Source organism: Colletotrichum gloeosporioides, assembly GCF_011800055.1.
Source record: "Colletotrichum gloeosporioides strain Lc1 chromosome Unknown consensus_52, whole genome shotgun sequence".
NCBI lineage: Eukaryota > Fungi > Ascomycota > Sordariomycetes > Glomerellales > Glomerellaceae > Colletotrichum > Colletotrichum gloeosporioides.
In genome coordinates, this window is record NW_025544697.1 from 632,005 (window position 1) to 644,763 (window position 12,759).

Below are 12,759 nucleotides of genomic sequence, written 5' to 3' on the forward strand. Positions count from 1 at the left end.
TACCTTATGCTGTGAGAGGGACCTTGATGGCCTGGAAAGGCACCGCGAGCGTGGGTTCCCGCACCGAGCGGCCGGGACGGCACGGACCTGGGTGTGGGTCCTACCGGTCCGTTAGTGGTTCCCTGGCAGCGGGAGTGGCTGGCGATGTAGGCGTCATTGAGCGTCATCATCCGGTGTCAGCTTGTTTTAGAGCCATGATACAGCGCTTTGTGAAGACCTGTTGTTGAGTTCAAAAATGGCCAGTTCGTCTCTTGTGAAGGTGTTGCGAGGTTTCAAGCAACAGCAAGCTCGGTCTCAATTGTCACTTTGGACCTATCAAACAACCAATCGCACAAGCAACTTTTCAACGTACACTGCCACCAGAATGCCTTCGTCAAAAGGGAAGCCCACCGATCCTGAGCTGAGGGAGGAGATCAAGGAAGGTAAGGATCACGAGAAGCCGCGATATTTGAAAACACTAAACTGAAATTTTGATTATAGAAATTAAGCAAGAGCCTAATAAGTCTGGCGGCGGCGAGGGACAATGGTCAGCATGGAAGGTTAGTCTGCATATTGTGATATGAACGGGAGCCAATCACTAACAACTACCCAGGCATCCAAGCTTGCCAAAGAGTATGAGAAGCAGGGTGGTGATTATGAGAATGAGGCCGGCTCCAAGAATGAGCCGAAGAAGGGAGAGCCGGAAAAGAAGAGCGAGTCCAAGAAGAAGAAGGAAACTGAAGATTAGGGCGTCAATCGTCATAATGTGCATCAAAGGGCGTAGCTTCACAGAATAATAAATATCGCATCAAGGTCAACACCTCGCACTTTGTCCAATAATCCGAGGAACTTTTGATACGAGATGTCAACTGTGCCGCATTTCCGTCACCCATGCAAAGGCCGGACTACTTTAAATCTCACCCCTCGTTTCTCACCTGTTTCGCGGCAACTCCCTGTCTACTTCACGCCTTGAAAATGCAAGGCATTACAGAGGAGGACATTTCAGAAGATGTACAGCCAGACGAGGACGATTGCTGGACGCCTCTCCAAAAGGCAGCCCGGGACGGCGACCTCCCGGCAGTGCGCCTAGCCATCGCCTCCGGCGCCGACATCAACGCCCCGCCGCAGGGTTACTACGGGCGCACCGCGCTCCAGGCGGCCTGCTTGGGATCGCACACCGATGTGGTATCGGCGCTCCTGGACGCCGGGGCGGACGTCGACGCTGCCCCCGGCAACAACGACGCGCGCAACGCGCTGCAGATTGCGAGCGGGCAGCCGGACATTTCCATCGTCAGGATGCTCCTCGACAAGGGCGCGGACGTGAACGCGCCGGCGACGAGGTACTACGGCGCGACGGCGCTGCAGTCTGCGTGCTCCGCGGGACTGAGTGACGTGGTCGCGCTGCTGCTGGATCACGGGGCGGACGCGAACGCGGCGCCGGCCAAGACGGCGGGACGGACGGCGCTGCAGGCGGCGGCGGCGCACGGGTTCGCGGGGATAGTTAGGACACTGCTGAGGGATCACGGGGCGAACGTCAACGCGCCTGCGTGCCGGCACAAGGGCTTCACGGCGCTGCAGGTGGCGGCGCTTCACGGGGACGAGGCGATGGCCGCGACGCTGCTGGGCGCCGGGGCGGATGTGAATGCCGAGGGGAGCAGGTTCAAGGGCGGGAGGGCGCTGCATGCGGCGGCGGAGGGGGGTCACGTTCGCATGTGCGAGATGTTGCTGGATGCCGGGGCCGAGATCGAGGCTGGATCTGGCGGATGGACTGCTGCTGGTGGGCAGACGGCGTTGCAGGGCGCGGCTGCGAGGGGTCACGGTGCGGTTGTTCGGGTTTTGCGGGACAGGGGTGCGACGGGAATGGAAGGTGGAGGGACGTTTCTGTTTGATAGAGTTTGATTTCCTGGTGACATGCAACAGATAAGGTGGGATTCTGGCCATGGAAGAACTAGCGGTGGCTGGTTTACTTGGAGTTGATAACGCAGTTGCAAAGCTGAAAAGAAGGCGTACTCGACACATCCTCCACGGACAGAGAGAGACACGCACAATCTTAGCCAACAAACTAGTCCGTTACCTGGAAGAATGCCGGACCCTTACTGCGGGCGGCGCATGAACACCATCGACAACACCATCACCCGCAGAGCCAACAGCCAAGACAAGATCACACAAGCGCCCCGACGTTTACGTCTCGTCCGGAAGTTCAGCCAAGTCAGCCGACTAACGCAGACCAGGGCATCCCTCGCTCCAGCCCGGTCACGAACTGTCTTCTCCCACTCTACAAGGTCTGCAAAGATACAAAGATACAAAAGTACATGCCTGCAGTGACTAGACGTACGAGGCAGCTGTGTGTGAGGAAAGCTCCACCCCGCTGCGCCCGCGTCAAACCGGCCCCGCGGCGCCCCGCCTATCATCGGCTTCCGCCGGCTCGGATGTGGTCCCGCGGCGCACCGCCCGGCGTGACCTGCCTCATTGCGAGTGCGTTCCCTTGCTCAGTTGCTCCCTACGCTCCCTTCCGCACCGTAGCGGCAGGCAGGATAAGATAGAGGGGGACCCAGTTGCCAAATAATTACCTAAAAAAACAGGCCTAGAGTTCCAAGGCACTGCGCTCTTCGAAACAGGCAAGCAACATGGGACATTCAGATGAAGAAAAGTACCTTGCCTACACCTACCTATGCTACACTACACAACACATACCGTATGTACCAGAACCAAACAGTATCACTTCTCGAAGCCAGACGTCCTTACTTCACCGCTAGCCTCGTCCCGTGACGTAAGACGAGCATCCGCTTGGCTTGCCTTCATCACGTTCGTGTGGGCCTGCTGACCTCGACCCTTCCTCCAGGCTGGTGAGACGGGCGTGTTAGTGTACCTTTGCCATACTCGTCTCTCCCGAATCCACGTTTCTTTGTGTCTCGAATCCGAGCTGGCGCTGGGCCCTGCGATGTCCCTCCTCCCCCTCCCAAAACGTGCCACATTGCGCCGTCCCGTATCGCTGGGGCCGCCTCCACCCCCCGTGGTCCCTCCCCTTGCAAGGCCGCCTGGACCTTATGCCAGGTAGAGGCTTGAACTGGGCCTGTCTCAATCCTGGGGTTTCGCTGGGTCTTCCCCGCCATCGCCGCGATCGTCTTTGGTGGGGCACCTCTCCCCGAAAGAAAGGTCCCCAAATGTCTTGATAAGGACTGTGCTTTGTCCTTCCCACCCACCTCCGGTGCCTCCACGATGCCGTGACTCTGTCTCTCCCACATTCCAACTCTCCCATTGAAACAGCTGACCAAAAGCGGGACCCAATTGGCAAGAAACAACAACACCAAACCCAGCAGACACCGCGCAGAAAGATAGGCACCATGGGCTCGACGCAGGAGGCCGACCTCATCCTCACCACGCCCACGCCCGCCGAGCGGCTGCGCGTCTGGACCTCGACGCACCAGAAATGGGGCGCCGCCCTCGAGCTGGACGAGTACCTCCGCCGCGAGGAGTACCTCACCACCGTGCCCATGAGCCGCAACGGCGGCATCACCCAGTGGATCCTGACCGACCCCTCGCTGCCGCCCGACGCCCGCCCCATCCTCTCGTCCTGCGAGAGCATCCGCAAGCGCGCCCTCGCCGCGAAGCCCGACGGCTCCGTCGCCGAGGCCGTCGCCCACGGCATCGCCTCCGTCTTCACCGAGCCCGAGCACCGCGGCAAGGGCTACGCCTCCACCATGATGAGCCTGCTCGGCCCGCGCCTCGGCGGCTGGCAGGGCGCGCGCATGGCCAAGGGCGAGCAGTGGGGCGACATCCGGAACGGCGAGGTCGCCTTCTCCGTGCTCTTCTCCGACATTGGCAAGAAGTTCTACGCGAAGCAGGGCTGGCACCCGTACGAGAGCGCGCACCTGTCGTTCCCGCCGCAGCCCAGGGCCGAGGGGCAGAAGGAGGGCAGCAAGGCGAAGCCGGTGGGATACCACGAGCTGGCGGAGCTGAGCCACGTCGACGAGAAGCTGCTGCGGGCGAGGCTGTCGAAGGAGTCCAAGGGGAGCAAGACGCGGGTGTCGTTGCTGCCGGATATTGATGCTATCTTGTGGCACTTGATGCGCGAGGACTTCATGACCAAGCACATTTTTGGAAAGACACCGACGGTGAGAGGAGCTGTTGTCGGGGAGCGCGGGGAGAGGGTGTGGGCGGTGTGGACGAGGGGATACTATGGCGGATTGAAGAAGCCTGAAGGCAACACCATGCATATTTTGAGGTTGGTCATGGAGAATGAAAACAGCAGCGATGAGTATGTTCAGGAGGCTATTCACGAGCTCTTGACGCTGGCGAGAGCAGAGGCAGCCGAGTGGAAGTCGAACAACATCGAGCTGTGGAACCCCGACTCCAGAGTGAGGGGGCTGATTGAAAAGGCGGGCATCCCCCACGAGTTTGTTGAAAGAGAGACTGATAGCATTGCGAGCCTGATGTTTTACGGCGATGGGGATGTGGAGTGGGTGCTGAACGAGAAGTTTGGTTGGTGCTAGACGACAAATCATCATACACGGAACATGCATATCACGGGTGTGGGGAATCCATTATACGGAACGGAATTCGGAGTACAGGACAAGCGTCCAAATTGGCATGGCAAGGTATCATTAACAAATGATCTATGAACCGTCTAACCTTGATCACTTCCCACGTGGCCCATTTTTGATTGTTTTATTTTCACATACGCCGCCGCATTAGTGACCGTGACCGTCATCCTCCGCCCTCTGCTCGGGATCCAGCTTGATCAGGGTATCGATACGCATGATGCTGATGCAAGCCTCCACGGCACTCTTGAGTTGCCGGATCTTGCTGATGCTGGGCTCCAAAATACCCGCCTTGACCTCGTCAATAACCTTGCCCTTCGTCAGGTCCAGACCGTAGTTCTTGTACGCCTTCTTGCGGGCGACAATCTTCTCGTCATCGTTGCCCTCACCCTCCTGGATGCGCTGAGAGAGTGCGTGCCGAGAACGCAGCTGGGCGACGAGCTCTGAGGCGTCCTTGGCCGCATTGACAGCCAGGGTCTTGGGGATAACGAGCAGGGACTGGGCGAACTCGCCGATGGCCAACTGCTCGCGGGAACCGACAGTACCGGCAAACTCCTCGAGGTAGATGTGCAGAGCAGTCTCGACGGCACCGCCACCAGGCACGATGCTGCCACTCTCGAGCGTTCTCTTGACGGCGTTGAGGGAGTCGTGGATAGAGCGCTCCATCTCGTCCAGAGTGAAGTCGTTGGGACCGCGGAGGATAATGGATGCTGAGGAGTGGGTCTTGGTGCCCTTGACGAGAATGCACTCATCGTCTGAGATGCGCTCCTGAACAACCTCGTCGGCGTGTCCAAGGTACGCCGGGTCGAACTTCTCGTCGCCGTTAAGGTCGGAGAGTGTGCTGAGAAGGGTAGCGCCGGTAGCCTTGGCAATTCTGCGGAGGTCCTCCTTCTTGCATCTGCGAACACCCATAGCGCCCCTCTCAACGAAAGTCTTCAGCACCATATCGTCGATACCCTTGGTGGTAAGAATAACGTTGGCACCAGCCTTCAGGATCATGTCTACCCTCTCCAAGATCATGCCAGACTCTCTCGCGCGGATCTGCTCCAGTTGCGTCGGGTCATCGACGGTAATCTGAACACCCAACTTCATACGCTCCTTTTGCAGGTTCATATCCAACACAGCAATCTTGGCGTCTGTTATTCTCGTAGGCATGGCCTGGGAAGCGACTGTGCAGTTGAGAGCGTAGCCCTTGACCAGAACGGACTCCAGCGAGCCCTTTCCGTGTGCCTTCAGGATGTTCACAGCCTTGACGGGGTATTTCGTCTCGTTGCGGTTGTTCGTGGTCTTGACGGCGAGCATGCCATCGACAACCATGTTAGCGAAGAACTCGGAGTCGGCACCGATGATCTTGCTGGACATGGAGGTCCTGGCAATGTTGATGAGGGATTCGCGACCGAGGTTCTCGACCTTGATGCTAATGTTCTCGTTCATGTACTTAACGGCCTCGCGGAGGGCAAGTCGGTAGCCGGTGATGATGGTAGTGGGGTGTATGCGGTTCTTCATAAGCTCGTTGCCTCTGCGCAGCAGCTCGGCGGCGATGAGGACAACGGACGTGGTGCCATCGCCGACCTCCTTGTCTTGTTGTTGTGCCAGGTCGACCAAGATCTTGCCAGCGGGGTGCTCGACGTCCAACAAGCTGAGGATGGTAGCGCCGTCGTTCGTGACCGTGACATCCTACGCCGGGGGTTAAGCGGGGTCCAGGGGGGGAAGGGGGGCCGCCGAACGTACACCAATATCGTCGACCATCATCTTGTCGAGGCCGCTGGGGCCGAATGAGCTCTTGACGACATTTGCGATAGCTTGGGTCGCGAGGACTGGGAGTTTGTTTTGTCAGCATGGGTGAAGCTGTAGCCGGGGGTCGCAGCAAGCGAAGCAACAACAGCGGCGACATACCGTTCTGGTCTCTGATGTCAGCGCCGGAAATCTTCTGGCCACCGAGGAAAAGGGTGCCGCTCCCTGACTGCTCGAACATGGACGCCATTTTTGGTCCTCACTGCCTGCAATAATGGTGAATCGCGGGATAGGGAGGTGGTGGAGGGTGGATTTTGGGTAGCTCGTCGGTGTGGCCTGGACAGCAATAGAAGCTTCTGCGCTGTGCCTGCCTTGTCCCCTCGACGCAACTTTTTTTCGGACCCGAGTTGTTCCAGGAACCGGGGAGCTGTGGCTGGTGAGGTGCGCTGTCGATAAGGACCGTGCCGTGCTTGGAGATAAGCACTGCTCTGCGGCCATTTTAGTACTGGCGATACAGTGCAGATTCCCCACGATCACAGTGATAAGACCCACCCCTGATGAGCGCTCGGGCCCCCGGTCTGGTCCCCTGTGGCTGCCAATTGACCCCTCACCTCCCTCGCGCCCAACAGCTCGACACACGACTCACATTTTAGTGCGGGGCAGATTTTCCGCTGTATCGCACCGCCATCTCTGCCCAAAATCTCGAGTGACTCAGGCCGACCTGGGCACCACGCCGCCAATTCTATAAGCCGATACCCTTCCCGTGACGAACCTGCGATCCGCAGTCACAATCGCAAACATGGCCGACGCTGCTGCCCCCGAGCAATCCAAGAGCGCCTTGAAGAAGGCCGAGAAGCAGGCCAAGATGGCGGCCGAGAAGGCTGCGAAGGCTGCCAAGCAAGCCGCCCTTCCTGTTGTCGGCGGCAAGAAGAAGACGGACGACATCATCGGCATCACTGTGAAGAAGAACGAGGACTTTTCCATGTGGTACCAGGAGGTCGTTCTCAAGGCCGAGATGGTCGAGTACTACAACGAGATTGCTGGCTTCTTCATTCTGCGCCCGGCCTCCATGTACATCTGGGGTGTCATCCGCAAGTGGTTCTCAGAGCGCATTGAGGCCATGGGTGTCGACGAGACCAGCTTCCCCATCTTCCTCTCCTCCAAGTCTCTCGAGAAGGAGAAGGACCACGTTGAGGGTTTTGCCCCTGAATTGGCCTGGGTCACCAAGGCGTAAGTCAACCTCTCCCTCCGAAATCGCCTCTGCCCCGACTAACAACCCTTTTAGCGGTGACAAGGACCTCGAGGTCCCCGTTGCGGTTCGTCCCACCTCCGAGGCTGTCATGTACCCTTACTACTCCAAGTGGATTCGCAGCCATCGCGACCTTCCCTTCCGCCTGAACCAGTGGAACTCCGTCGTCCGCTGGGAAGCCAAGCAGACTACCCCTTTCCTCCGCACAAGAGAGTTCCTGTGGCAGGAGGGCCACACCGCCCACCTTACCGAGGAGCTTGCCGGTGTTGAGGTCCGCGAGATTCTCGAGCTCTACGCTGGTGTCTACGAGGAGCTTCTCGCCGTCCCTGTCGTTCGCGGCACCAAGACCGAGAAGGAGAAGTTTGCTGGTGGTTACTACACTACCACTGTCGAGGGTTACATCCCGTCCAACGGCCGTGGTATCCAGGGTGCCACCTCTCACTGCTTGGGTCAGAACTTCTCCAAGATGTTCGACATCACCGTCGAGAACCCCGAGAAGAAGGGCGAGAAGATCCACGTCTGGCAGAACTCTTGGGGTCTGTCTACCCGCGTCATTGGTGTCATGGTCATGATCCACGGTGACGACAAGGGTCTCGTCCTCCCTCCTCGCATCGCTAAGACCCAGGTCATCCTCATCGCCGTCGGTATCACTGCCAAGACCACTCCCGAGGACCGTGAGAAGCTCGAGGGCAAGACCGACGACCTCCGCAACGAGCTGCGCAAGGCCGGCCTCCGCGCCGAGTCTGACTTGAGGGAGGGCTACACTCCCGCCTGGAAGTTCAACGACTGGGAGCTGCGCGGTGTCCCTCTCCGTCTCGAGTTCGGCCCCAAGGACATGGCCAACCAGGTTGTCAGCTTTGCTCGCCGTGATACCGGTGAGAAGGGCACCATCCCCTTGGCCGAGCTCTCCACCAAGGTCCCTGAGCTCCTCGAGACCATCCAGTCCGACATGTACCAGAAGGCCAAGAAGTCCTTCGACGAGCACCGTCTGGTTCTCAACGACTGGGAGAAGGTTATCCCTGCCCTGGACACCAAGAACGTTGTCGTCATCCCCCACTGCCTGGCTGAGAAGTGCGAGGACCGCATCAAGGAGTTGACCAACAGCGAGCCCCCTGAGAACGCCACCCTCCCTGAGGGTAAGAAGCAGCCTACCATGGGCATGAAGTCCCTCTGCCGTCCTTTCGATCAGCCCGAGGGCCTCGTTGCTGGCGAGACCAAGTGTCTGAACCCCGACTGCAAGGACTTCGCCAAGGAGTGGGTCATGTTCGGACGCAGCTACTAAAAGATGGGGATGTTATTCGGGGAGTTGCGGGTTGAGCATTTTGGGACATTATCGGATAACGAGACCCACGGCGGATTTGATTCATGTCATGCGTTGCTAGAGGAGAGAGGTAGAGGGTCGAGCATGATGTGGTTTCTCCAGAATTAGCGAGGGGAAGTAGAAACATGCAGGTAAAAAGTCATTCGATACCAAGTTCATTAAGTTTTTCCTCGACCCTCCAGTGAAGCATCGTGTCGGACATGCAACGCGCAATGGTGAAAACAGGACAAGAATCATCTCCCAGGCGGGTTGTGGCAATTAACAGACTCCGGCTGGTCGCCGTAGTGGACCCTGTAAACTTCGGAGAAGCAACCCGCAATTGACTTCGGCACGGTCGACTGCGCCCCCCTGTCACCCGGACCGCCAGTGGGTCGACTCATGATGGCTCATTCAATTGGTACCCCAGACCAGTCCCGAAGAGGCAGGTCTCGACCCTCCTAAACCATGATGGTGGGTGACTCATTTTCAGCGCCTTTGTCCAATCTGATGTGTTACCAGTCCCTTATCGAATAGACGTGACAGAAACCGCCGTCACCCAGTAATTCTGTTAGTGATTAGTATCGCAGCCGACACAATAATGCCAAACGGGCTCCGCATTTTGACTCAGAGGATTTGTCTTGCAGCGAGGTGTCGACCGATGATGATGTCGAAATGAGTTTGCTTCGACAATGCGTTGGTAACACAATTCTGATTCGCCAATTGAAGTCGAGATGCGGCTGTGGATCGAGAAGTCTCGGCCATCCTTGAGCGTCAGCGTTTTATTTTCCGCCATGGGCTTTGTTCCAGGTAGTACCATAAAGTATAAAGCAGATTGGTTCTTCATCGTAGACAGCTTCAAATCACCAAACAAATCAAGCAATCAAGTCCACTCACAGAGATCACAGTCTACCCGTCTTAAGTTCATCGCAAACGCACCTAATGGTCGGCGCAATAACCACTAACACCGCCAACACCAACACAACCGCAGCCATGGAGCAATCAACCACATCCCATTTCAAGCTCTCTGCAACATTCTGCGGTACATGCGACGTCCGGTTCGACAATCCGGATACTCGCCGAGCACATTCAAAGAGCCAATGGCATGTCACGAATCTCAAGCGCCGCATCGCCGAGCTGGAACCCATCACAGCGGAGCAACACGCCGCTGTGGTGGCCGCCGCCCCGACTAGCCCCACCACGGAGCCCTCATCGGAAGACTCCTCATCCTCCGCCTCCGATGTCGAGACGGACGCCGAGCCCGAATTCGTCCCCGAGGAATGTCTTTTCTGCAACACAGTCTCAGAAAGCTTTGAGGAGAATGTCGCGCACATGCACAAGTTACATGGCATGTTCATCCCCGACAAGGAGAGACTCCTCGTCGATCTCGAGACTCTGGTGCGATATCTCCACCTCGTCGTCTTCGGGTACCGCGAATGCCTTCAATGTGGGACGCAACGCCGCACGCCCGCCGCGGTCCAACAGCATATGAAGGGCAAAAACCACTGCCGCTTCGATATTCACGCTGAGGACTCTGAATACAGAGACTTTTATGAGAAACCCGCGATCGACGAGGAGGAAGCAGACGAGGCAGGCAAGACACGCAAGGCCATTTCCGACGCCATCGAGGAGGGCAGCTCCATTCGCCTGCCTTCCGGAAAGACGCTCTCCCACCGCTCCGCCCCAGCACCATCGCGTCCTCGCAGGAAGCTTGGCGAGACATCGTCTGGTGACAACCTTCTCCCCGAGGGCGCGGATGTGGATGAGTCCAAGGCGAGCATGCAGCTCACCGCACCCGGGAAGAAGAACAGCTCCAAGGCGCTTACGCGTGCTGAGAAGCGCGAGGCTGTGTTTGAGACCCAGCTTACGCGTCTGAGTGCCAACGATCGCATGGCCTTAGCCCATCTTCCGGCTGCGGAGCAGAGGAGTTTGTTGTTGACGCAGCATAAGCAGTTGCAGAAGGCAGAGAGGGCCGCTAGGAGGACTCATATGAGGTTGCAGATGAAGGGGAACATCAGCGGACGTTTGAATTTGGTTGATGATGTGATGGGGCCGAAGTTTATGGTGGGATTGTGGGGCTGAGTAAACGATACAGCATAGATTCTGGGCCAAAGACAAGGTCAATTTGTCCTTGACTTAATCTTCAAAATCTACGTTTTTCCATATTCATTGACTTGGTTTAAAGCTCTATGAACGTCTTGACTGATGCCGTGAGAAGAGACAAGTGCCATATCAGCCTGAGCTACCCTGAATCGTCAGAACGAGGTGGACGACAAGGATGACGAGGACGACAAGGACTAGTCCCCTCCCTTCCAAGCCTGGAAGTTGTGCAGCCGTGTGTGATGACCCGCTGAAGGGCGGAATGTTGGATGGCTGTCATTCCAGACCGTCGTTCCATTTTGTCATCATTCAGTATGCATATCAAGAGTAGGTACTTCACAGAGGCAGGGAAAATTCCAGACCGCCAACACGGAGGTCACGTCTTAGTCTCGACGGTGAGCTTGACTCCAATCATACCTCCCGTTTGAAGGATGAAAGCGCCATCTGATATGGTGGGATGAACAGTCCACATATCTCTGGAAGCCGTGATGTCTCTCATCCTGAACTTGCAGATTGAGGCTAGCTAAGAAAGGAATAGAAAGTCACCCCTACTTTAGATATTTACATTGTCTTAAATTGTCTTAAACAATCCGAGAAACATAACGGACGGAATGCAAGAGGTTGTCTTGAAATCTAAGAGTCTATTGGATACCTACCGGTGAGAGGCAATTCCTCTGCATCAACTATCGCGGAACACTTCGGAGGTTTAGTATAGCTTGTGTTGTCCTGGTATCAGGCCAACGTGATATAGAATGGCAGCTCCTTCACCCGACTCTCTGCATGCTTCTTTTCCTCTTCTCTACTTTCATCAAACCTTCCTACTCCTCCGAAGCTTTGGAAGGGATCCTCTCTTGAGCTTATGATTTCCTTGTATTATACATTGATTCGGCATTTACTCTACCCACATATTCCTTTCCGTCATACCTTCGCCTTCTATCCTGCATTCTGCAACAGACTCATACAAAAGATCTCTACGCAAGTCAGCTCCCTGTTCAATGACCTGGACTGAGCTTCGACTTACATGACAACTCACATCACGTGAGCCAGCACGAAGTCGAAGGACTGGACGGCACATGACGGTACTTCCAGCAACCTGTCTACACCCACAGCTTGGCATTTCGAGTAAAGCCACCCCTCTTCGAACTCCGAACATGATCCGAAAAGAACCGAAGGCTGGTCGTCAAGGGAGAATCAGCCAGCCGCCCGACAGACATCGTCACAACAAATGAAGCTGGAATGTAAGGGAGGCATCACGACGTCACATGCGAAAGATACCCCTAGGCTTCGCAGTCTTCGGTGAGGCCTCAACACATGATCCCTCCGACGCCTCTTTCCCACCCATTGCCCTCAACAGGTTGTCCCAGAGTCAGACTTGCCTTCGTGTTCAGAAGCTAGACAGCCTCACTCAACCCCCTCATACGATGGCAGGCCAAGCGGCCAATGGCGAACCATCACGTTCATTAGTTTTGTTGTTATTTTTCTATCGAGTTGCCAGGTACAGTATGTCATATGCCCTACTTTCTCAGTTCACCTGGCCAGCCCCTCCCTTATTCGGAAAGGGAGCATCCAAGGATGCCCACTTTCATCTTCATATCTTATTTGTGCTCCCAGCATAGACTTTCATGCACACTATCCCAATTTCTCATGTAGGACATAAGCAGATGGTTCCAGGTATATCTCCAGTGGAGGCCTCAGAACTGCCTGATGCGTCCTGTATGAATGTGCAAGCCTGTTGCGCCTGTCTCTTGTATCTGAAATTTCATCAGACAACATGCTCGAACAGTGCTGTTTTTATTGATCCCGGGATCAAGTGGCAAGCGGAACGGCCACGGCTCTGCATGCAAAACAAATCTTGCTTT

The 12,759-nt window shown here is 56.4% G+C and overlaps 6 protein-coding genes across 6 annotated transcripts; 5 read left to right on the forward strand and 1 right to left on the reverse strand.

Moving 5' to 3' along the window:
* Positions 1 to 235: 235 nt before the first annotated feature.
* GCG54_00008507 (uncharacterized protein) lies at positions 236 to 727 on the forward strand (the record flags this gene model as incomplete). The annotated part of the gene is made up of 3 exons (XM_045408472.1): positions 236 to 422; positions 481 to 539; positions 593 to 727. The coding sequence occupies 3 exons, from the start codon at positions 236 to 238 to the stop codon at positions 725 to 727; spliced, it is 381 nt and encodes a 126-aa protein (XP_045263162.1).
* A 227-nt stretch (positions 728 to 954) lies between these two features.
* On the forward strand, positions 955 to 1,878 carry GCG54_00008508 (uncharacterized protein; the record flags this gene model as incomplete). The annotated part of the gene is made up of 1 exon (XM_045408473.1): positions 955 to 1,878. One exon carries the CDS (start codon positions 955 to 957, stop codon positions 1,876 to 1,878), a length of 924 nt encoding a protein of 307 aa, XP_045263163.1.
* A 1,445-nt stretch (positions 1,879 to 3,323) lies between these two features.
* On the forward strand, positions 3,324 to 4,472 carry GCG54_00008509 (uncharacterized protein; the record flags this gene model as incomplete). Its single annotated transcript, XM_045408474.1, has 1 exon — positions 3,324 to 4,472. The coding sequence occupies one exon, from the start codon at positions 3,324 to 3,326 to the stop codon at positions 4,470 to 4,472; it is 1,149 nt and encodes a 382-aa protein (XP_045263164.1).
* Positions 4,473 to 4,670: 198 nt separating this feature from the next.
* GCG54_00008510 (T-complex protein 1 subunit alpha) lies at positions 4,671 to 6,504 on the reverse strand (the record flags this gene model as incomplete). The annotated part of the gene is made up of 3 exons (XM_045408475.1): positions 4,671 to 6,197; positions 6,252 to 6,337; positions 6,417 to 6,504. The coding sequence occupies 3 exons, from the start codon at positions 6,502 to 6,504 to the stop codon at positions 4,671 to 4,673; spliced, it is 1,701 nt and encodes a 566-aa protein (XP_045263165.1).
* A 549-nt stretch (positions 6,505 to 7,053) lies between these two features.
* On the forward strand, positions 7,054 to 8,785 carry GCG54_00008511 (putative proline--tRNA ligase C19C7.06; the record flags this gene model as incomplete). The annotated part of the gene is made up of 2 exons (XM_045408476.1): positions 7,054 to 7,484; positions 7,540 to 8,785. The coding sequence occupies 2 exons, from the start codon at positions 7,054 to 7,056 to the stop codon at positions 8,783 to 8,785; spliced, it is 1,677 nt and encodes a 558-aa protein (XP_045263166.1).
* Positions 8,786 to 9,793: 1,008 nt separating this feature from the next.
* Positions 9,794 to 10,882, forward strand: GCG54_00008512 (Cytoplasmic 60S subunit biogenesis factor REI1; the record flags this gene model as incomplete). Its single annotated transcript, XM_045408477.1, has 1 exon — positions 9,794 to 10,882. One exon carries the CDS (start codon positions 9,794 to 9,796, stop codon positions 10,880 to 10,882), a length of 1,089 nt encoding a protein of 362 aa, XP_045263167.1.
* Positions 10,883 to 12,759: the final 1,877 nt, after the last annotated feature.